The sequence below is a fragment of the Empidonax traillii genome, unplaced genomic scaffold, assembly GCF_003031625.1.
Source record: "Empidonax traillii isolate 1590-97213 ecotype Southwest subspecies unplaced genomic scaffold, ASM303162v1 scaffold196:size3368384, whole genome shotgun sequence".
Lineage (NCBI taxonomy): Eukaryota > Metazoa > Chordata > Aves > Passeriformes > Tyrannidae > Empidonax > Empidonax traillii.
Genome location: NW_020955389.1, coordinates 328,005 through 352,599, shown reverse-complemented (window position 1 = coordinate 352,599; position 24,595 = coordinate 328,005). Strand labels below are relative to the sequence as shown.

Genomic DNA, 24,595 nt, shown 5'->3' with positions numbered 1-24,595 from the left:
ACTCCAAGGGACATAGCAAGGTCATATATTTAACCTGGGCTCAGTATATAATAGAAATCAAGGTTTAATTATAACAAAAAAATGTAACAACACCCAGTTCTAAGAAAACAAATTGTAGAGAGACTGATATTTGGGTTTTGTTATCATTACTTAAGGAAAACAAGTACCAATACTGTTTTGATCTTTTTCCCTGAAAAAATTCTTCTAAACAAGAAGTTCCACAACAACACATTTTATGATAGCTTCCTCAAGGTCCAGTAGTCTGGCTGACAGACATAATCAGTCCAAGGGGGGAACTTCACAAACGAAGCATATTTCCTTAAAATACGATACTGAAGGAAACCTATTAAAGAGCTCTCCTAAAAGCTACTTAATACAAAGACATTGCCTTTGGACTAGGAATTTCCTGTTACAAATTCTGGGAAGTTGGCAAAATTCTGAGCAAGTTATATGTTTGCTCTTTTCCTAAAGATCTTCTTCAAATAACTTCCATTTGGTATCTCTCAGAGACAGGATACTGGCCTGAACATAGCACTTGTCTAGTACAGCCCAATATTCCTAACAGGAACATTCTATAATCCAATTAACAACTTAATTACACCACTAATCTTTTTGAAACGAGTTCAACTATCTTGTTGCTCATTATCTAGAGAACAGAACACAGAAAATACCCTAGACAACAGCAATAACATAAGGATATTTTAAAACAAATGCTTCCTCTACAAATGTCACTTGCACCCACAAGATAGAGCATCTCCAAATCAAATGATAAGAGTGCATAGCAGATAGCTTCCTGAGATTTCAAAAAATTATCTGGAAATCAGGATTAGCAGTGATAATATTCATAAGCAAATAAAGAGGAATCTTTTCCTGGCACTACTACTTGCATGACAGGCATTCATATTTTTCATTCTGTAGTCAATAAATGCATTAAAATCCTCTCCGTGCTCCAGAAGAGAGTTCTCTATCTGTGTATACATTATCACTTAGACTCCCTCTCTCAGATGCACACCTCTCACACTGTAAAAGGAAAGCAAAGACAAAGGGATAATAGGTACCTTTTGTTAATATCACAAAAAGTCCAAAACAAAAGACGGAGTCAACAGAACAATCAACTGTTATTACCAAGTACCTTGAGATGTGTTGCCCGCTTAAAGGCCTTATTACAGATGTGGCAAACGTGTATTCGTTCCTTGCCATGAACCTCCTTACAATGGTGTGTCAGCATGGTCACTGAGTAGAAGGTTTGACTACACTCAAAACACTGGTGCCCGCGACTTTCTTTTTCTGCTTGGCTGCTTTTAGTCACATTAGGGGAAACCTCTGTCACCTACAACAATTTACAAAAACACTATCAGATAATTTCATAGGCACATCCACAACATTGCTTTATTTTTCTGAATCCACCTCAATCAATATTTGGAGAGTACTTACAACGAACTTACAAACACAAAAGAAGTATTTACATACATAAGTTGTATGTAAATATGAATTTCTATTTCACCGTTCTAAAGGATGACAAATATATGTATTTCAAGAAAACTACAATAATAGCGATGATCAAATTATTTTAACTAAAAATAGAATGCGTTCGTAGCAATATTTTTCAATATTCTGTTCTATACTCCTGCACATCACCTCAGATGATTCTCACATTTCTCCCTGAACAAAATTCAAAGCCAAAAATGTTTCAGACAGAAAAGAAAGTATCTCTGATTTTACAGAATATTTTCTATTTAACTTCTTTATTAGGGATTCTATTTTCATAATGAAGTAAAGCTCTGCCTCCAGAAGTACTGAATCACAATGAATAATTGATAAAATTTGGATGGTGTTGTGTTACATTCTTGTTTCATTTTAATTAATAAAAATGTTTGGGAAAATCTCACTTCCTTCAAATAATTTAACACCAAATTCCTTCAACTTTATACAGAAGAACCTTAAATACAGTAACACAGAAAGCAACAAATGAAGATGAAGGAAGGAGTACTCTAAATTAATTATTCAGTATAAACCAAACTTGAAAAGATACAAAACAGAATATTATCCATACTAGAAATCAAAGATGCAATATGAAACATCTTGAAAGAAATTACAATAAACACCTATGTGTATGTGTGTTTCCAACTAGCTGGATGTTCTCAGGCAAAGTGTGAAATGTTGCAAAGGCAATCAATATAGTCACTATGATTAAATAAAACATAACATCGCCTAGAATGACAACTAGCTTACATTATTACTACACTTTAAGTTATTACAACAGTGCTACACAGACATAGTCACACTTTATAAGGGATATGATAATAAGCCTTATGAATGACACTCTGATTCATGAAAGAATATAGAGAGACACAAAATCTAGTTTTAAATTCATAACAGTAAGAAAATCTGTTCATGTTAAAGTTTAAAACATCCATATTCAGAGAGTATTTGAATGCTGGAATTAAGAATTCACACTCATAAGCATATGCAAAGATAAAAAAATCACATGCACAAGGTATTATTAGAAACATAGAATAGCTCAAACTGGAACTATCTGCTTTAGTCCTCCCATCAGGTATTTATGCACATTTGTATGAACCCCCCAGCCAGAGCCTATCTCTTTTAAGCCAAATATTTCCAGCTCTCTCAGCCTCTCCTTCTATGTTAGATGCACCAATTCTTTAATCATCTTTATATCTCTCCACTGCACTTATAGCTGTATATCTGTGTCTCTTGTACTGGTGGGCTCGGGACTGGACACAGCACTCCAGATGACACGTTCTCACCAGTACTAAGAAGAGGGAAGGATGAATTCTCTTGATCAGCTGGCAACACTCCCTTTACTGAACCCCAGATGCTGTTGGGCCTTCTTTGCTGCGCTGCGGGCTCACGGTCAACTACTTGTCTACCAGTATTCCCATGTCCATCTCTGAAAAGCTGCTTTCCTGCTGCCCTCAGTGTGTACTAGTCCATGGGATTGTCCTTCTTCAGGGACAGGACTTTGCTCTTCCTATTGCTGATCTTCATGAGTGTCCTGTTGGTCCAGTTCTCCAGCCTGCTGGGGTTCCTCTGCATGGCAGCACAACCGTTCAGTCTGTTAACTACTCCTTCCAGCTTTCTATCCCTGTAAACCTGATGAACATGCACTCTGTTCTACCACTCAGGTCACTAAATGAGGAACATTAAAGAACAGTACTAGATTCAGTATGTGAACCTCAGGGAACACTAATAAAGACTGGCTGAGAGATGGACTCTCTTTCTGAGACCATCAGTTCAGTTTGTGAGGATCATTTCCGCCCAAACCAGTACCAGGTCAACTCATCTTCCATTTGCTGCTGATATACCTGTAAAATTCCATCTTGTTACATTTTATATCCCTTTTAGATTCAACTCCAGGTGAACTTGGGGTTTCTCAAACTGATTTCTGTCTCCTTGAATGATGTCTCTCTACTTCTTCAAGGTCACCTGATCTTGCTTCTACTTACGTATGTTTCTTTTTTTATGTTCAAGTTTTATCAGGAGATCCTTGTTCATCCATGCTGGCCTCCGGTTGCCTTTCTTCCTACTATTGGTACTGGTGACTCTTGATCTTGACGAAAGACAATATCTAAAATCAAACAGTTCTCCCGGTCCTCCTCCTCTCCAGATCTGCTTAGCATATGACTGTACTGGGTTTGCATGGTCAGGTAACTGCTGACTGATTTCTCTCAGTCCTTTTCTTGATTCATGAACTTTATTTTCTTTCCCATTTTACTTCATTTATCCCTGCAGAGGGGTAGTGATAGAGAAGCTTTGGTGGGTACCTGGCACTCAACCAAGATAAACCCACAAGCAGATCACCGAACAGACCAGGGTCTGCCTTCCTGATTTCCAGGTTATGATCTTGCTATTTGCTTTGTGTCCTTCCCTCAGTATCCTGACCTCCACTATCTCACAGTCACTGCAACAAAATATGTTCCCTGACCTTCACATTTCCAATCTATTCTTCCTTGTTTGCAATTATCAGGCCCAGAAGAGCACATCCACTTGATGGCTTCTCAGTTATTGGTATCAGGAAGTTATTATCAATGCACTCCAGAAATTTCCTAGATTCCTTGTGCCCTGCTTGTTGCCCTTCAGATCTTAGACAGGCCGAAGTAACTCGTGGACCAGAACTGCAAATCACAGATTGGTTAGGGTGGAAAGGACCTCTTGAAGTCACCCAACCTGCCTGCTCAAGAAGAGTCAGCCAGGGTAGGTTGCCCAAGACCAAGATGAAAGTCCCATCTTTCATTTCTTCTTCATAAGGTGATGTATAGCAGATGGTTAATACAACAGTCACCCATGTTGGTCTTCTTGCCAGTCTTTACCCATAAGGTCTCAGCTGGCTCATCATCCAGGCAGAGCTCCAGTCCTGCTGCTGTCTTGCCAGTCTGTTTTTCCTAAAGATCCTGAATCCAGGCATGGTAGTGTTTTAATTGTGTGAGTTGTAGCACCTTCACTCTATGATTCCAGTGAGGTTGCAGCCCTGCAACTACATGCAGACCTCTAGTTCCTCCTTTTGGTTTCCCATGCTGCACGCATCAGTGTACAGGTACTTCAGAGAGACAATCAGTTGTGAACATATTACCAAGGAGAACGATGAAGTTTCCTCTCTAAAGCCATCATCTCAGCACCTTTATTCATACACAGACACTTCATGTGGGCCCCCTCCCTTCAGTCTTTATTACTTTTGAGGTATCTTGTGCCTGTATCAGCCAGAAGTTATCCGTATCTTGCCCTCTGTTTGCCAGTGTAGTCCACCACTTCTTCACTTGTTTGGGGGTCACCATCTGCCTCTCCCATTTCTCCTATTTTAGGGCTTGCATTACCATGCTGGTGGAAAACATTCATTTTGCCTTCAAGAAGAGAAGTCTGAACTACTTATTCTAACATTATTACTATCTTACGTACATAAAAGTTTTTACTGAGATTCAAACACATATGGAGCTGAAAAGACTTTATTTGCACCATTACTAAAACAACTTGCTTGCAAAAAAAAGAATGCAGAAAGTGTACCAATAGGTGATTTTTTTTTTCCACAGCTCTGAATTTTGTCTATTTTTGTTATCAAAATACCAATTTACTTGGAAATTTTTGGAGCAGTTTGTGTTGAAAACATGGTTATGTAACTGGCAGAAAGAAACGCATTATAAACTGCATTTCTTTTTTGTGTACGTATATGTATTTTTTAACTCAAAATTTGAAACAGAATCTGTGTGACTAGGAAGTCACAGAGAACCTCTTCACAATACTCTTATTTGAGGATGACATCAGCCTCCCCGATTCAGGTTATAAAGGAATTATTACAGTATTTTGATTAAATGTTGTCCATTTATCCACAAAAAGATAAAGAAATATAAAGTATCTACCTGATATGTTATTTCATCAGAGTTTGCAGGTGCTGGATGGGGTGTATGGCTCACCAGTATAACTTGCTGTGAGCCTGATCCACTTTGGCTAGTGAGACTGGAATCTGTGAGTATAGCAGGGAACTGCTGACCCTTTCAAAGAGGGAAGAAATAAAACCAAAAGCAGAATTATACATTTAAACAGATATACTTAAATAGCTAACTGAGTCACGTAAACTTTCATCTGCACTGAAATTTCAACCACACAATGACCCTAAATTTTCACTTTCTAGACTTTTACTTTTTTCAATCTCCCCACTCTATAGAATGTATTGCCAATGTGTCTTTGGTTCTTTATGACACCACAAAAACATTAAATTATGATAAAAATGAAACTAATGGTAAAGCTACTGGGGAGACGATTGTCCATACAGCACTATTTTTATATTTTTTTATAATGCCACCAGTTATTTAAGATAGTAAATTAAATTCTGTCTTGTTACTTGCTGTGAAAGGAACTGTTGCAACTGCTATTTAACTCTCATGTTCACAAGGAGGAAAAGAAAAAATTACCATATTAAATAATAGTAATATTTTTAGGAGTACTAAGCTGTATTACTGAATAGTGATGATGAAGTACACAGTTTATCACTAAAACAGTAGAACTTACCTGTTCAATGAAAAAAAACAACCCTGCAAAATTTACCTGCACTTCTGTTTAAACAGTTCATGTTTCTAGATGCCAGTATGCATGCATCTTTGGCAGAAAGAAGGAAAGTTAACTGAGTTTTCAAATATTATGTATTTACAGGACAAAATTATTTTCTAAGCAAAAATTTCAATTCCTGCCCTGAAAGACAGTAATATCAGTTTATCTGCCAGTTCCAAAATGCATGTCTTACCTGTGAAGTGATATTAAGTGTAACTGCATCAAGACCACCTGACAACATTCCCTGAGTGTCAGCAAGAGTCAAAGTGACACTACCATCTCCTCCAACTCCTGATGAAGACATTACCAAATTCTGGGCAGAAACTGAAGACTGTGACATGGGTGTTGTTGAAGGAAGGTTTGTTCCACCTGTTGTATTAAGTTCTGGAATATATGCAAAATGGTAAAAAAAAATCCCTGTTACAAACAAAACCTCTTAGTTGCCATCTTAAGTGAATTGAATTTCTATTTCTCATTTGCTAGGACTTTCTATTTTGGAATCAACTAAACCAGTTAAGCACCTAATCAAGCACTAAAAATTGTCAGAGTCAGACGATAAAGTGAGAAAAATTTCATCTAAATGTAGCTTGATGGACAAAATATTGCACAAACAGGTGTTTGTGTGTATATAAACAGATATAGGTAGAAATTCATATACATATTTAAAAACTCAAAATTTAAGCTTAGAGTTTGATATTTTATCACATCTGCAGCAAATGCACCAGTTTTCTCCGTCCTCCAGTTTATAGAAACAGCCTTTCAATACTCCTTTAACTGCCTTGAAGTACTAATCTAAGATACATCTTCTTGCTTTCATTTTCTTCTATGCGGAATGAAGTTCATTTAAACTGACAACAATTTAAAGCCTGTGGGAAAACACACAAAGCCCTGTGGTTCCTGAATTGTAATGTTCAAGATTATACCATTTCATATTTAGTTCCCTGGTCTAATATTTACTTTTTTAACAAAATCTTATCCCTTTTAATTACAAAAGTCTTTATATGCATACCTGGAGCATTTAGTGAAGGGCCCTGAGAAAGCAGCTGGTCGTTGCTTATAGTTAATGTAGCACCTGTAGTCTGACTGCTGATGGTTGGCGCTGACAGTCTTAAGCCAGTATTCAGATCACTGCCTCCAGAATTATGCTGAATAAGATCTTGGCCTGAATAGAAATTAGTCCTATTAAAACTGGAAATGTCACAACATTATTCTGCTACTGTTCTTGGAACTATAAATAATAGATCATAAAATAATAAAAGTAGTAAATACAACCAAAACATAAAATTATTTTCTACAAATGCAGATTTTTATGCAAAGGTGCAACAAGTTTCTAATATAGATGTGATTATGCAAATTTAGATACCAAGATCTAAAAAAATACCTGAGATTATTAATATTCAGACAAATACAGATCTTGCTTATCTAGATCCAAGATACCAACTTCATGAAACAGTAAAAATCCAGCATACCAAAGGCTAAATGTGGGTAAAGTGTGAGTTTTTTGATCTACTACACGGATAATAAGTTGCATTGAAGAAGTCTTGTAAAGACATCACTTAACATAGTGTTAATTTTGTCTGATGGTCAACAAGCACAGAACATGAAAACTGGAACACAGAAACAGAAAATCAAATCTATCAGTTGTTGGACAACATTTTTCTTCGATGAGTGATCACTCATGATAATTTTTTTAACTATCTTCAAATGTTACCTTATAAAATAGGGATCTGGTTCCATAAAAGATTTTTAAAGATACCAACCAGATATTGTAAGAGTGATTTCTTGAGGGCTTCCTGATGAGGTCGCATTAGTAGAGCCTGAAGCATGAGCTAAAACTTGACTCAAACTGGAGTTATTTATGGTCAACATTATCTCATGCTGTCCATTTGAAGATGACACCATACCCTGTGAAGTTATGACTTGAGAAATGTCCTGTGCACCTAAATATAAGGGGTAGATTAAAAAAAATAAATATCCATGAAGAGCCTTTCATTATAATAGACAAAATCTTTTAAAGCATTATTTTCTGAACCACAATAAATGATGTAGCCAAGGGGACATGCTAAAACTTGCATTCTAAAAGGTAAATTTTCATATCCAATCTATTCCTCTGCAGTGAAGATTTTCAGAACAAGGAATTTGTATTTTTCTTAAGACTTTGGAAGTTCTTAAGTATTTTCATTACACAGAATCATAGAATGGCCTGGGTTGGAAGGGACCTTAAAAATCATCTAGTTTCAACCTCCCCTGCTGTGGACAGTAACACTTTTCACTAGACCAGGTTGCTCAGAGCTCCATCCAGTCTGGCCTACAACACTTGCACGGATAGGAAATCCACAACTTCTCTAGGCAATCTATTCCAGTTCCTCACCTCGCTCAGAGTAAACAATTTTTTCCTAATTAATATCTAATATAATCCACCTTCTGAAAAATAGTATTAGAAAAGGGTAACAAATAAAGCTGTAAAATTTGCTGAAGATGCTCATGCAAGAACTGCATGTTTATTTTATTAAATTAAATTAGGTATTTGCCGGGGGGGGGTAGGCAAGGGGGGTGACATTTTCTCACTTCTTATTTTTATTTATCACAAATAAAACCAAGAAATTCAAAGCACAATAAAACTATTGACACTGCTCACCATTTGCGCTGGTTGTCAGCACAGACTCCTGCTCAGATAGGGATCCTATTGTCATGTTAGCAGATGATGTTACTGTGGGCTGCAAAGACAGGCCTGATATGGGTTGAATAACCACATTAGCTGGCACTGCACTTTCTGTTGCCTGGAGGGAGGGATTCTGTGGAGGCATACTGGGATCTCCAGTTAGCTGCTGAGTAAGTAAATTACTCTGCTGCAACGTCTGCTGTAGAATACTTGGATCGATCTGAAAAACAAGTTTCAATGATCAATCTGAAGTTAAAACAGGTAGGTTAAAATGAATATTCTTAGCATAAATCCAGAATTCATATTTATTGCATATAGACTATATATAGTTCTTAAACTTTATAATTAACCATTTTAAACTTAAATTTATCTTTTATCTGTCAGCGTATAGCCAGTGTCTGAAGTCACTAAGTATCCAGTCAATTCAGATTCACAGGTAGATTCTTCTCTCAGCAAAATGTTTGAGAAATCCTCCTCATAGTTACATATTAGCATGGAAGGTACCAGGTAGACACACACCACTGGTATTCTGTACTGTCTTATTACTGCATGTAATGCTTATCACTGTCGTCAAGCCGTTGAAAGTGAAAAAGGCACAGAGAAGAGTGATACCAGAAATTTTTTTTTCAGCTACTAGGGCTCATTAAGGTCCCAATTCGCAATCCAACTGCTGTTCTCTATAGCTAAAGACAGATTTTACTCTTCATGGACATTTAGTGATTGAGAAAAACAAAAATTAAAATGTCTTCATTTTACGCTAAAAACTCCTTGTTTAGAGAGACTCCAAGCAACCCAATACAACTCTGCAGATGGCCCTTCCCTAAACTTGGGGTTGTACCTGGTGACCTCTAGAGGTTTCCTCCCATCTCAATGATTCTGTAAAACTAATCAAACACAACCAAGTTCATAAAAATCATTGTTTCACATCTTTCAACTATAAACTTTTAAATGTAATTATCTCATCTTTTTTCTGCTGTTCCTTTTACAACCTCAATAGGAATTAAAATTTTGAATCCAACTATTAAAAGCTTGCAAAATTACACAGGTGTCTTATCCGTGCAATAATTTGGGCTTGTTTGAGGGGATTGGAGTGGGGATGCCTTCTGGGGATTGCATGGAAGCTTAAAATACTTTCAGAGGGAAAAGACAAAATGCAATTAAAAGAAAAAAACCCGTATTTTAAAGCAATATGCCAAAATTCCAGAGGAATAAAAGAAAAAAAATTAAAAAAAAAGAAATCAAACCAGAAAAATACCCCACTGTGTAGCTTCTAGTGTTGTAAAGCTCATACAGCAAGGTACTGCCATGCGCCTCACTCAAGAGAACTCTTCCAGAATTATGTATGCTTCTTAAACTTTCTTCAGGCCTCAAAGTGACTCCATAAAATTAAAATGAAGAAACTGTAAGTAACCTACCTGTAATGTTATGTTGTTAATACTGGTGGTATCTATTCCAGAAATTTGAACATTTTGTCCAACCAGATTAGCAGCAAGTTGTAGCTGTATTCCTTCAAGAGTGGCCAAGCTACCATCTGTCAAGGACACAGTTAAGTCACCTCCAGCTACCAAAGAAAACAGTTATATTATAATGTTTTCATTTATCATTGTTGGCTACCTCTTTTAGTTTGTTTATTTTTATAAATTAAATCAAGACAAAAGCTACATAGACAACATTTATTTATGCCAAGAAAAACAATTTGAAGTAGATGATTGCCTGTTTTAAAGCTTCATAAATTCAGTGTGATTTAAGGATTGTTACTTAACAACTAGCTAGCATCTTACAAAGCAAGAACTCCTCCAGAAAAGCTTTAGAAACCTGGAGAAATTTGGTAGAAATTTCGTTGGAGAGTGTGCTCACCTAAACACAGCAGCACTCACACATGGTATTTACATTCTGACTCTGAATATACACGTGAAAGCTACTGCCACATTTTGCACAGTACAAATGTTGTTCAGTATCAAGGTTCATCCTATGTACTTACACAGATGGAAATAAAGATATGTAAGCATCTGAAACCTAAAAATCTTTAGAAGTTTGAAAGGTTCTAATTTCAAAAGCTGAATAGACCATCTCTACAAAAGGTCTTGAGAGAATACAAGGAAAAAATCATCTTCTGTTTGACATACCTTCTTTTCCAAACACCTTGAGTGTTATCAACCAGTTTTCTTTGGTTGATGCTTCAAAAACATCTATCCCTTCTTCTGTGAAATTCTTTGGTATAATAAATCTGCTTTACAATGCACCCAAAAAATACCTGCTCTGGGCAAACCCCACATTATTAATCTAAATTTAAGAAGGTCTTCTTCTAGGACATCTGAACATGCTAAACATTCCTCCTTACTGTGTTCAATCAAAAATCCAAGTCAGTTTTTAATCACAAATTTACCACTAACTCTACCTGTCAAGTAACATCAGTATTTTCTGAAAAAACAATGATTTTTTAGTTTTTGACAGCAGTTTGGGTCAAATCAGATAAGCTGGAATGGCTACAGTTAAATACAAGACTGATACAATACTCTGAATTTGTGGGCATACCTGCAAAATCAAACATGTACTGAAAAAAGTGCCAAAGAAGCACAGAAAAATCAAAGTCTCACTTTCAGAAATGACAGTCTGAGGCCCGCAATTTAAGTAATACATTTAACAACACCAGGGCACATTTCCAGACATCTGAACACTACTCTGCTCTTAAAATCGCCTCTGTCCCAAGTTTACTTGAGCACTTAAACTGTGTCAGTGAACACTTATACAAACAATACCTGAAAACAATTCAGAAGTTAGTAAGGATCATTATCAAAAGGTCATTTTCTTGCAACATGAAGCATATTGGGTATTCTCTGTCAGTTGGCTTCAAAGAATGATCTGTGGCACATTTAATGTGCTAATGCAGCTGTAGGCACGGCTAATGGGTAAGACTTCATTATTCATGTAAATAACTGGTGCAGAGAAACAGAATAACTGTTTTGTCTTTTTTTTTTTTTTTTAAGAAAGCAATAGAGTATTACCTAAAGGAATAAAAGTACTTCAGAGCTATTTGCTATCTGAATTTTCTTCCTCTCTGCAGTGCAACACCACAGCAGAAATAAAGAGATCTTTCTAGGTGAACATTTTCTAGGTATACATTTTCCCCTTACTTCTTAAATAAATAAATTTCTATTTATGTCACCACTGCACATCGTACCGTGAATTCAGTACATCTCTTACCTGTTTGGCATAATTTTCTGAACTCTAACAGAAAGCAAAGTTCAGAACTTGATCTCACCACCACCACCACCACGTCATCCATTTTTACCTGACACTGAAGCAGGCAGAATAGCCTGGCCCACAAGTCCTTGTTGAAGTAAATTTTGATCAAACTGACTCGTCAAAACGGAGTTATTCATGATGAAAACGTTAGGGTCTGTAGAGGATGAATTAAGAAGGCTGACTGGCTGTAGTCCCTCAGTTGAAGTACGGGCAACAGGCTTCCTAACTTTCTTTGTCTCTGGTTTATAATGACATTGTATGTGGGTTTTTCTGCGCCCCGAAGTACGAAACCGTAAATCACAGTGTGGACATTTGAAAGGTTTTGCTCCTGTATGCAGACGCATGTGGACTTTTAGACTCCCTTTTGTAGAAAAAGAATTACTGCACACGTGACAACAGAAAAGCTTCTGGCCTGGAAAAGTTTCAAAACCAGAAAGGTAAGTTATAAAATCTCTAAAATAACGATAGCACTAAACCATCTATTTAACAAAAATCCCCAATATATTCTGGACTAATCGGAACAGAATAAATTTGAAGTAACTGGACTTTTTCTTTATAATTTTGGCTGCTTTTCAAATGAATTAAGGACTTCAATGAAGGGCATATTAATTTTTTCCCATTATTAAAACTCAACATGCTGTGAAAGCTGTCACGCAGAATCATACTTGGTCACCTTCCTGCCTCTGTCCTCCTCCTTATCTCACCTTCCTGATTAATCCAGTTGTTTCAACTACACAGTCCATAAACCAGAGAATTAGAAGTTTTATCTCAACCTCTTCAGCATTTGCCTTAATTTCCTTTTTAATTCCAGCAGCTTTATTCTTCTGTCTCAATACTGTCTCAATACTGACTAGAATTAATTGTTTACAAGCAGGAAATTAATAAAATTATGTGATAACATTATAAGATAAAATACCAGTTCCTCAAAGTAATCTACAAGTACAGAAATCTGGCCTATACATATACAGACCTCCTCGTCCTCTCTCAGACTGCATAACATCTGAAAAAAACTTTGGTCTCAAATGGAACTTTTAATGTAATGCAAGTAAAAGCAAACTGTGCAGTTTATCTCCTTAACCAAATCTACAATTGTACAAATCACATAAAGCATAACGTAAATATCTGGCAGAAAACATGCCACTGCAGCTGGAAACTCCCTACAACTCCTGAAATTCCCAGGCCTTCCAGCACAATATTTCTTCCTAGCTAAACAAGGGAAAGAAATCAATGCATTCCGTAAAGAAATCACAAAAACAATGTGTGCCTATGATTCCTGGTATTGAGTTCTAGTTTCCATTTACACAGAAGAACCTCTCACCAAATTCCTGAATTCAGTTCAACCTACTTCAAATTACAGATTTAGATTACAAAACCTTGGCACTGTCATCACTTTTTCTTCATCAAAACTAAGTAAACCTCTGACAATGTTCTGTTTCAAATAATGGAGAAGAGCCCAATAACATGAGCCAGTAAGACAGTGGGAATCTGGGCTGCTGAAAAGCTGTCTACCACATTCAGAGTGCCACACAAAGGAAGCCATCTAGCAGCCTTTCTCACTAAAAAAAATCCCACCCATTGGGAGAAGAGGGAAATAAAAAAAAAAGAAAAGCAAGAGAGAAGCAAACAAAAAAAAAACTAAGCAGAAAAGAGCAAACTGAACATCTGAAGTCCTGTTATTTAAATAGTAAAGGAGGTTATTACCTGACTCTGGATAAATCTAATGTAAAATATTCCATTAAAGGTAGAGAACAAAGAGTAAAGTCCCACAACTTTTCAACTGCTTGAACCTGAATGTACATGACAAAATCCCTGCTTTGTTCTTTTGATTATCTTTACCATCTGCTACTGTCTCAGACAAGACACTAATCTACACGACGATCTGATGTAACACGCAAGTAGTACTTCTTATTAAACAACAGAAGAAAATAGAAATACAGTGAATTGAAGAGGGAGTTTCCATGAGCAAAATAATTACGTATTATACTATTAAAAGCTTTCTATCTTGTCTTTTGTACTTTTGAAAAGAGATAATAATGAAGCTTAATGAAACTGAAGCCAGTTTTAGAAATTAATTAGTTCAGGATTGGGTTTATTCCAGAAGTTCAATGGAAAGAAGGAAACAAGTATGAAAGATTTAGAGGGGTTTTTTTAATTAACACAAAATCAGGCCTCTCTCAGGAACACAAAGAAATTACTGTATAAACTTAAATGTTACAGATATTAGGTTTATATTCAACTTGCATGATTCAAATAGCTGAATGCTCAAATTTTTTGTACTTCTATTTTTCAATTTACTTAGCAGCACAAACATTAATAATTTTTTTCCTCAGTTTAATTTTATAAAATCCTCCAACTCCATCTTCTTGCTCAGGAAAATCATTTATCATCGAAATGCCACAGAAGATTTGATGTGAAAATGTTATGGATACTTGCATACATAGTTTTTGCATGAGATAAGAGTATGACTACTTTAGAAACCTACTAACAGGGAAGGCTGTAATAATATGGTTTATTCAATATGTCGTAATACGATTAATTTGACAATGCCATAAGAACCAAATATCACTGACTGCTGACATTCACAGTGTCATGTGCTAGATCCCAGTGAAACATACCATTCCTTGCAAAATCTGCACTTAAAACAGCTGGTCAAGAAAGCAACCAGTTTCTAAACATAGACATTCAAAATCTTACTGACCTGTGTGTGTTTTAACATGACAATCCAGAGTGGATTTTACAGTGAAACTCTTTCCACATTCTTCACACTTATACGGCTTCTCTCCAGTATGGATACGAACATGCCTAATAATTCCAGAATACGTGTACACGTGAATTTCTATTTTCATGTCAGTTTGCAAAAATATTTATTTTCTATCTTACTAATTTTAGAATTAATTAAATCCTTATACTATCATTACACTAAGCAGAACAAGTAAAGAACATTTAAGTATTTGCCTTTTTTCCCCAACTGATTTTTACATCTTTTATATGCAGGTTTATAGTAAGAAAAAAAAATTTATTCAAAAAGTTCATAATCATAATTTCAATACTGCAAGAAAATAAATATGAAAAGGCTGGGTTAGTCATATTCAGAAAATGTATTTTATATTTTGACATTATGTAAATATGAGTCAAACTTCAACTTTAAGCATAAAGAGTTATATGAAACCATTATTGCTTAAGTTTCTGGTGAACAATTTAGCAAATTAGAAACACACAAAACTTTTTTATTCCTTACCTGACTAAATCACTCGGTTTTTTAAAGCTTTTGGGACAATAACTACAACAGTTGGCATATTTGGGTTCTGCTTCCAGTTCTGCTTGCTTATCTTTGATCTCACTAATTCTGTCTTTCTCTGCAGCAGACTGGACAAGAACTTTTTCTGAGACAGTGGCACTTTCTTGAGGCCTAATCTTTGCCAGTTCTGCTGTTTCTTCTTCTGTAAAAGTTATGACACCAGGACGAGATTTTCTGGAAGTTCTTTCAGAGTTTTCATCATCATCTTCAACACATGCAACTTTTAAGGAAAAAAAAGAAAAAGCAAAACAAAAAAATCAAACTAAACCAAAAAACATGTATCTGTTTAGTTTAATCTATCAGCTGAAATTAAAAAAAATAAAAGGGTTTATTATTATACACATGGCCACTACATTAAATGCTTAGACTTTCTTTCAGAGCTCTAATTAGTCATGTCTTTACTTCATTTAAAAAAAAGCTGAATTTCTAGTTCTTATTTTTACAATAACTAACACAGGTATAAGTAATTTAGGACAAAAAAATTTTCTACTTTGGAGATATACTTAAGTAACTATGTCACATACAGTACCTTAAATACCCTGGACAGATCCTGGAAAACATTTCTTTAAACACTTTAGATAACACAGCAATTTTAGCAGCTCTAGACATCAGACATTATCCATGCTGGAAGGTTATTTTGTAACATTACTGTTACAGTATTCATGTAATCCACCAAAACATCTGTACTTCTTATGGAGTAAGGACTGTAAAAGTAAAAGCAAAATGATTTACCTCCCCCTCCTGTATCTGTAGCTGCTGCTACAGCTGAGGAGACTGACTGATGTTTTTTCATATGTTTTTTGCAGTGAACAGTTGTTCGAAAGCTTTCATCACAGAATGGGCACTTGTAAGGCTTCATGCTCATGTGAGTTGCCATGTGCCTGGTAAGGCTGCCATTAGTTGTGAAGGAGGTATTGCAAATGCTACAGCTGAATGCTTTAACTCCTTAAAGTAACAGAAACAAATAAGTAGCATGCTATTTGTTTAAGTTTGCTTACACAGGACATTTACAAAACTCAGAAATGGGTTAAGCTAATACGGAGCTGGTATACTCTGTTACCTGTATGAGTCTTCTCATGTGACTTAAGAACTCCTGAGGAAACAAAACCACGTCCACAGAGTTGGCATTTATAAGGTTTCTCACCAGTATGTGATCGTACATGTTGTTTCAAATGGCTGGATTTCTTAAAACCCTTGTTGCAATATTCACACCTATTAGAAGAAAATGGTTTTCATTAGTTGTATACTATTACTAACCATAGAAGATTCAGGAAATTCTGTAACAGAACCTAGAAATATAACAAACCTATAGGAACGCCTACTTTGATCTTCATTATCCTCAAGAAAATGAGGCCGCTGGGTATGCAATTCAAGTTCTTCTTGCGGTGACTGATCTTGTATCAAGCGAGTAGTCTAAAAATCAAAGCCTCAAGTAAATTTTAATAACACAATACTGAAATCACACATATAGGCAAGAAAAAATTTACAGCATTTATAGTCAATACAAGTAATCAAATTTATGCTTTCATAAATTTTGTCAAGAAATTAAGAACTGTACATGATACCTCGCTCTTTCCTAGTGAGAAGGCAAGCACCAAAATGTTCGTCTACTGTATTGGAATAAAGAGACAATGTGGTGCATTTATACTTCTCTGAATCTACACAAAAATGTATCTAACTTGTCCGGATTTTCTAGTGTTGGAGAAGTTGAATTTAAAACTAGAGTAGCCATTTTAAACACTTGACTAGCAAAACACAGTGTTGCTGACAGACTTCACTACTTTTTGAACATTCCCATGAGTAAAAGCCATCACAGAATAATCCTTAAAAACAACAGCATGTTTTAAGATTTGAAGAGAAGAAAACTACAAAGCCTGTAGGTTGAAATTACTCAAACTCTTCTAGATCCTAAACCCCACTTCAGTTCTCTGATTGACATCTGCAATTCACAAACAAGCTTGAAGAGACAATAACTCATGCAGATCATCATGGTAAGTATATTACGACAGGTGGTCTTCATTCTAGGTGCTGCTACCATCATAAAAAGTTGTATTTAAACTGTATTTTTAGCAATTGAGTTCTTTTACAAATTTAACAAGATGAAAACCACACAAGAACATCATACACTGTGATATGCAAGCTCCATGAATGACCGCTATACATTTGTAATGCTTTTTTATTGCTTGATCATATATACCTATAAATATCAAAGAAATTAAGACATAAGATAGTGTGAAAATGTACAATTATTTTCTAACTTTGTGTCCTTTCCTGAGTTTTAACATTGCAATCCAACTTTACAGCATTATATCTTTTTTTAAGTCTAAAATACCAAACCATACAATTCCTTTTTTAGAAACATGTAGTCAGGTCACTTATCCTCTCCCCACCATTCTGTTTTCCAGTTGTTAAACATAATCAATTTAGAAAAGAAATCCTGAAACTTTTCTGACTTCTTATTTTACTTATCACCAATGAAATGGTGCAAAGAAACTCACCACTGAACACAAAACAATGAAGCCTGCCTTCTAGCAGTACTTACTACATTAATAGTGTCTGTATTTGGAACCTGAAGAAGGGCTGGTGGGTGGTAACTCGTTGAAAGAGCCTGAGATTCAAGTGTGCTTGAATCCTGCAGCTGCTGTACAGCTGGAAACTGAGTCTGTTGATTGTAGCTGTCATTCACTGCAAAACCTGCCAGAAATTAAACAGTCACAAAGCTGGAAAATACACTGAATTGGGCTTTGAATAACACCACACTTCTCTGAAAACTACCTTCAAAAGAAGTTAAGTAGTATTACTACATCATAATACTTGTACTCTTCACTGTTGAGTGTCAAAATGCACAAATGTTTCTGGCATCTATGTAATATGCATAATAGGGTTACTTACCATTAGCTGGAATTCTATTGGAAAATCTCCTCCACAGAAAAACACTGTTTGAAGTTTCTTCGGAGTGCCACAATTACCTTAGAGCCATTGAAATTTTGAATTTCTTGTATGTAAGCATGCATGTGTCAAACAGGTTGACCCATCTCCCTTTATCCACGTTGGTACCACGCTCCCTTAACTACACTGGAAGCCGATCACAAGGATGCAAAGCTCAGTGGGGAGGATGGCGGGTGAGTGGAGGAGATGACCCAATAGGAGAACTCCAGTTTCTGATAAAGTAACCCCATTTTCTCCTACTTTGGATCTCCTCCACATATTCCCACTCTTTAGATAATAGTAAAGTAGAGCCTCTCAAAGGCAAACTGCAAAGTGAAAAATAAACATATTTTTATTCACATTTTCAGTAAAAAGACCTGAAATTTTTATTTGGTTCTGTTCTCCTAAAATACCAGATCTTAATTACCTCTTTTTCTAAATGAATGAATGAAATGATAGCATCAATGATTCAGAGCCAGGGAAATATAGCTCAGATTGCAGTGTTTTTTTAATGCTTTTAGAGATGTCCTTTTATCAACCCTTTTAAGTCCTAATGCTTCTAAAAAAACAACCCACAATGTAATGTGGAAAAAAATGAAACCATAAATATCAGTAATTAAGGTAATTGGGCAACAATTTTAGTACTTCTGTGCAGTTTGCCTTTAGTGGACAAAAAGGGTGAAGATTATGAAAAAAGGGTAGAAACAAACCCACATCAGAAGACCACAGCATCAAAGGCCAAAGAGCAATGCTTAAAGAATGTTTTGAATTACAGTATAACAAAAACTTGGATGTGTTAAGTTTAAGCAGAAATTTTCCCAAAAGACCCTTTCCACAGCAGAAGAATACTGTAATCAGTAGAGGAAAAAACTCCTACTATATATGTATATGCTACTGCTTTCACCATAGAATGAAAACCCATAAATGTAAACAAATCTTGAAAGCATTACTAGGTCATAACTTGACACCAAATCTAACGTTGCAATTTCCATGTAATTTTCTCTACTACAACTTGTAATCCTACAAGATTACAAGAAAGACTCAACAAGTTGAACCTTGCATCTCAATTATTTAGTGAAATGGTAAAATAAAAAAGTAGCCTGAAGAACAGCAATGAAAAGTTTTGCAGTGATAAGAGGGCCGCTAATTTATACTTTTCAAATAAATTTTATAAGTATCTTTATAGAAAAATGGCATTCCCACTACACTGGATGAGAACACAAAAAAACCCAATACTAAAGAATCTGAAGCAAAATGATGTCACTTCCATGCCCTACATAAAAAAAAAAGGAACGTAACTATTAAATGCACAAAGAAACAGCTACCTAAAAAAAATGAAACTCCTTTTTTAATTGGTGGGTAAATTCTACTAGCTAAGAAGGAAAAAAGACGTTACTATACCATGACCTGTTTTGCTTCACTGTGTTTAAATAAAAGCAATTACAGACATCCTGAAAAATTTCCCAGGATTATGCAAGAAAATGCTCAGAAAAAAAAGCTCTGAATGTAGAGGTACTTGAGGACAAACTGAAGAAACACTACTTCTGAAATTAGTTCTGAAATAAATATGGACCAAAGCTGTAACAAGAATATATCTGATGCATCCCCATTTTGCCGAAAACCTAACATGAAGGTCATTTTCCATCAAAAAAGTTCTGACAACTTTAGCACGCTCAAAGGCATTTGCTACCACCATACTATTTCTACAGAACAGCATTAAAATACCCCACACCACCAAACACCAAAAATCAGACATTCAGTCTGAGAGAGAAATAAATTTCACCACCTTTACTTTTCTGCTCTTGTTTTCATCACTATATATTGTTTCCTGAAGCTTTTGATCAATCTTCAAAGAACAGAGAACATCTGAAGCTCTATATAATAAAGGGAGTCTCTTACTATAAAGTCTTCTAAGGCTGGAATTGCATTTTGCATTTTTCAGTACAAGTAACCATTTATGTTGCTTGGGGTTTTTTTTGGCTTTCGGACATCACCCGACCTATTGTCTTCTATATTAACAAAACATACTGAAAAATAGAATACTCTAGAAATCAGTTTACTACTGTAAAGTTGTGTCTTGCACATGAGAATGGGAAAACAACAGCATGATACTCATAGGAAACACAATATTTTAGTTTAGACAAAACTGCAAGTCTTGACTGGCAGATCATTCGAATTCTAACATTACAAACATCTACATGCACATGTGCATCTCAGCAGGGACCAGTGCCTAGCAATTAAATGTTCTGCAGGTTTGCTTCTTAAGCAAATTCTGCAACCAGCTGAACAGTACTGACTGGAACCAACGTGTAAATAGTTACTGAAAAATCAGAATTCCAAGTCCTGAGATCACAGATCAACTTCTTAGGAAAGCAAAAAACAGTCTGATGGCAAAGGTTTATTTCTACGGGCTACAGAATAACATTTGGAAGCATTTGGACTTCTTGCAGTTTTGCAAGGTCACTCACCTATCACTACTATTTGAATTATCATTCAACCATGCTTACAGGGAGACTTTAAAGGAAGAAAAGGTGATACAATTTATATGAAAACACATTTTGTGATAGATATTATTCAATAACCCCAAACCAATTTCATATAAAAGATACAACTGATTCTTCTGATATCACTAAAAAGTCTTCAAATGAAGATGCCTGAACACATAAACTACCAAGGACACAAGTCCTTTTCCTCAGTTGTCAAATCTAGCTCATATGAATCATAGATTATCATTCAGCAGCACCCTCATAGGATCTGCACCTCTTTTTACAAGTCTGAACACGTCAAGAAGAAAACCTATCTGAATAAACCAGAAAATCAGAAAAAGTATTACAAACAAACCTGAAAGAATAAACGAAGTTCTGGCAGGTCTGTGCAGACCTAGCCTCATCTGGCTGAAATGCTAAGATTTTTTTTTTTCTTAAAAAAAAATAAAGACAAATCAAAAACCTATCAAAGATAGATTTTATAACTCCTACATTGTTTTATTAATAAACACTGAACCAAAATATTTTAACAAGAATACAGCCTATAAATATCAAGGATAAAAAAGACACAGTGTTTTAAGCTTTAGTGTTCTGCCTAGCTGATAGGAAAAAGAAATTAGGAGCATGAAGCACAGATGCAGACATAGGGAGAGGGTCGACCAATTTAACGCATGCATCCGCGCAAATGCTTACCTACCTGAAATTCAAAAATTTTGAAGGGCTCCAGGATCTTCAAGGAAACTTCAAAGAGTAGGGAATCTGTGGATGAGATTCCAAGTAGAACAGGAGACATCTTATACAAATGAGACTTTAAAAAGCCCACGCCACAAATGTTCTGATTCTCTGTACCAACTCTACAATGTACCGATGATCAGTCTGGATTTCTGACGATGAAAGAATTGTTTTGTGAGTTCTAGAAGAGTCTCTCCCCTCCCCAAGAAATCATTTAATATTTATTTAATAGAGAAGATACACATACATAGAAACTGAAGTTTAAATAAGATCAATGTGTACATATTGGGTTTTCAAATTCAAAGGTGCCACTAATAAGCAAACAAACCCCACCACTACTCTCCAGATTACATAAAGGCTGCACTTTTTTTCTGTAGTCTCTTTTCATTCATTTGGAAAACTGTAGAAGGTAACCAGTGAAAATTGTCATAGCATTTAAGAGGACCTGGATCAATTCCTGTTTAATAAAGGTGGAGATTTAATTTTTTTTCCTTACATACAAAGCAGCACAACCTAGAGAACTAAAATCAGAAAATTATGCTATTTCTCACAGTGTCATGCAACTTACCAGAGTCAATTAAGTTTTTACAAAAGACTCTATAAAACTTAAAGTTAAAATGAAACTAAGAAAAGGTAAGTTTGTGCAGATGGAATACAAATTACTCTGTACCAGTTACAGAAAGTAATTTCCTCGAGTCAGAAACAAGGATTAAGAGATCAACTGGGCATCCACGGAGGTATGCTTCCCAACCAAAATAAATGAAAACCCCTTGAACATTCTCCATGCAAGGAACTCCACATGCCAGCCCCCCTCAAAAAACTCCAACCACTAAAAAAACCTCAAAACACATCCAAACAAAATTAATAGCTTCATATTAAACAACAATTCAAGAAATCCAGCAGTGAAAAGCAAAGAAAGGCAGTCACTTCATTATTTGCAGGCTACATAAGCCTTACACATTTCTCTGTATTTTATAGGGAAAAAAGTTCTCAAATGCTTCCAATCTCTTAATTTGTTACTTACATTACTCTATAAAACACAAAATGAAACTGTTGTGGATAGGTGAAAGTATGATTTTTTACATGACTCTATTTTGCACTATCTTTTTTGAAAATGAACCCAAATAGCTACTCAGTCAAATCTTACTGTGTTTCTGATCATTTCAGGTTATGAGCATGCATATTTAGGGGGAAATTTGTGTAAACTGCCTAATACCACAGCAATTTCAAACACAATCAAAGAAAGAATATTAAGTGCCTGACAATAATATTCATACTATAATGACTAGACATTGGCTCATAAAAGCAAAATCTACATTTAAGTATTCAAAATATTCTACCAAGTATAGTTTCAAAACAGTAAATTTTTTGCAAGTTATCTGCATTGCAGTTACTCTGACTGCAGGTGCTCACTTTAGAAATGCTTTATCTTAACTGTGATGAAAAGCTAGATTTATAAAAATTACTTTTTAAAAACCTTTATTCATTACTAACCTTGTGATAAGCTCTGCTGATCAAATGGCTGCTGTGTTATAGCCTGTTGTTCAAACTGAGTGATGTTTTCCTGTAAAGCATGCTGGGATGTCACAAATCTATCTGAAATGGGGAAGGGAAGGGGGGAAGGTGGGAGGAGAAAAGAAAAGAGAAAAATATCAAGAAAAGAAGACATAAATAACTGCATACTTCAGTTGTTTCCAAATCCATATACTGAACTTTCCCTGGATTAAAAAGAAGTTAAAAAATTATGAGCTGAACAGGTATTTAAACCTTGGGTTATAGTACATGAAAGAGTAAATAAGTAAAACCAAAATACTTTGTTTCACTATTATGAATAAGTACATTAAATATTTCATATTCTCTAACCTCAAAACACAGGTATTACTTTCTAAGTAGACTATACAGAAGTGCTTTTTATTAATAAGAGCTGATGTGGTGAAGTTTTGTATAATTTTTCTGCATATTTGTTTAGTAGTTTTGTTTGCTACTACTACAGAGTGAGCAAATCTTAAACAATCTTTTTACATTTTAACAGCAAATGTAAACAGCAATGAATGAAAGAAATTGTACCATATACTTGAAGTAGCTAGCCTTTACTCCATGTATTTTTCTAGTTGTTTACTTGCATTGTCTTGAAATCTAAAGCGCTGAAATTTGTCGAGAAACAATTATTTGAGAACTTGTAAACTTACCTCATTATAAATGCTATCGTATTTCAAATACTCACCCTCATCTTGCTCTAACGGCTGATCAGCCAACTGTTGTTCTAGTGCTGTTTCTTCTGTGCCTACTACTGGTTGCTGGTCTAACTCTAAAATAGCCTGCTGATCTGTTGCAACAGCTTCTGACTGCTGTAGCTCTTCACTTTGAATCTCCACTTGCATCTGTGTAGAAACATGAATGCTCTGCTGATCTACTGTAGAATCATCTATGGAAGAGGGCTGCTGATTCTGCTGAAGTTGCTGTGCAAGTTCATATCTGCAAAGGAAGGTAAGAAAACCTTTTTGTGGTTTCAGTTAGACGCTTACCTAACTATTTATGTGAACAATCTACTATTTTTATTATACGTCATAATTTACTATACCTTCAAAGGTACCTATGTGTTTGCTACCCATAAATAAACATTCATATTCAAATATATGCATTTGTTACAGAGTAAAGCTGCCTTTCCAAGTATCTTTAAGGAATGGCACTGAACATGTTTCCAATTTTTACATACCTATGAGTCTTCATGTGTTTTTTACAGTTTAGTGATGTTTTGAATGTCTTTTGACAATACGGACACATGTAGGGTCGAAGATCATTATGGATCCCCATATGTCGCCTAAGGCTACCACCAGTAGTGAAGGCCCCGTTGCACACAACACACTTGAAAGCTTTCAATCCAGTGTGTGTTCTAATATGTGCTTTCAGAACTCCAGCTGACACAAAACCTCTTCCACACTGAGAGCACTTAAATGGCTTTTCACCAGTATGCGACCTTTTGAAGAAAAAGCAGAAGATTTAACAGTTTGATTTCCAAAGTTATTAAAGGATTAAATTTTAAAATGAGCAAAATAAACCAAACTAAGGTGACACTTGTATGGATGGAAGAAGCCTCAGTTAAGAAAATCCAGAAATTAAAATCTTAAAAAGTTACAAACAGCTTGTCAGGTCTATGCAATACTGTACTACTACTACATTTAA

At 35.5% G+C, this 24,595-nt stretch overlaps 1 protein-coding gene across 11 annotated transcripts in view; it reads right to left on the bottom strand.

Moving 5' to 3' along the window:
• ZNF236 (zinc finger protein 236) overlaps positions 1–24,595 on the bottom strand; it is a 70,136-nt gene that overhangs the window by 9,593 nt on the left and 35,948 nt on the right. For 7 of the 11 annotated variants that reach the window (XM_027886832.1, XM_027886827.1, XM_027886828.1 and 4 more), the window contains exons 14-30: positions 24,129–24,389; positions 23,637–23,887; positions 22,907–23,008; positions 17,809–17,960; positions 16,573–16,679; positions 16,327–16,478; positions 15,999–16,211; positions 15,207–15,486; positions 14,667–14,770; positions 12,015–12,380; positions 10,138–10,283; positions 8,699–8,942; positions 7,821–8,000; positions 7,070–7,222; positions 6,254–6,444; positions 5,373–5,504; positions 1,133–1,330 (exon numbers count right to left, since the gene is read on the bottom strand). In XM_027886832.1, the coding sequence (XP_027742633.1) occupies positions 1,133–1,330; positions 5,373–5,504; positions 6,254–6,444; positions 7,070–7,222; positions 7,821–8,000; positions 8,699–8,942; positions 10,138–10,283; positions 12,015–12,380; positions 14,667–14,770; positions 15,207–15,486; positions 15,999–16,211; positions 16,327–16,478; positions 16,573–16,679; positions 17,809–17,960; positions 22,907–23,008; positions 23,637–23,887; positions 24,129–24,389 (3,232 nt within the window). Of the gene's footprint in view, positions 1–47; positions 1,021–1,132; positions 1,331–5,372; positions 5,505–6,253; positions 6,445–7,069; positions 7,223–7,820; positions 8,001–8,698; positions 8,943–10,137; positions 10,284–12,014; positions 12,381–14,666; positions 14,771–15,206; positions 15,487–15,998; positions 16,212–16,326; positions 16,479–16,572; positions 16,680–17,808; positions 17,961–22,906; positions 23,009–23,636; positions 23,888–24,128; positions 24,390–24,595 lie in introns of those variants that run through there. The other 4 variants (XM_027886829.1, XM_027886826.1, XM_027886822.1 and 1 more) reach the window with 4 other exon arrangements.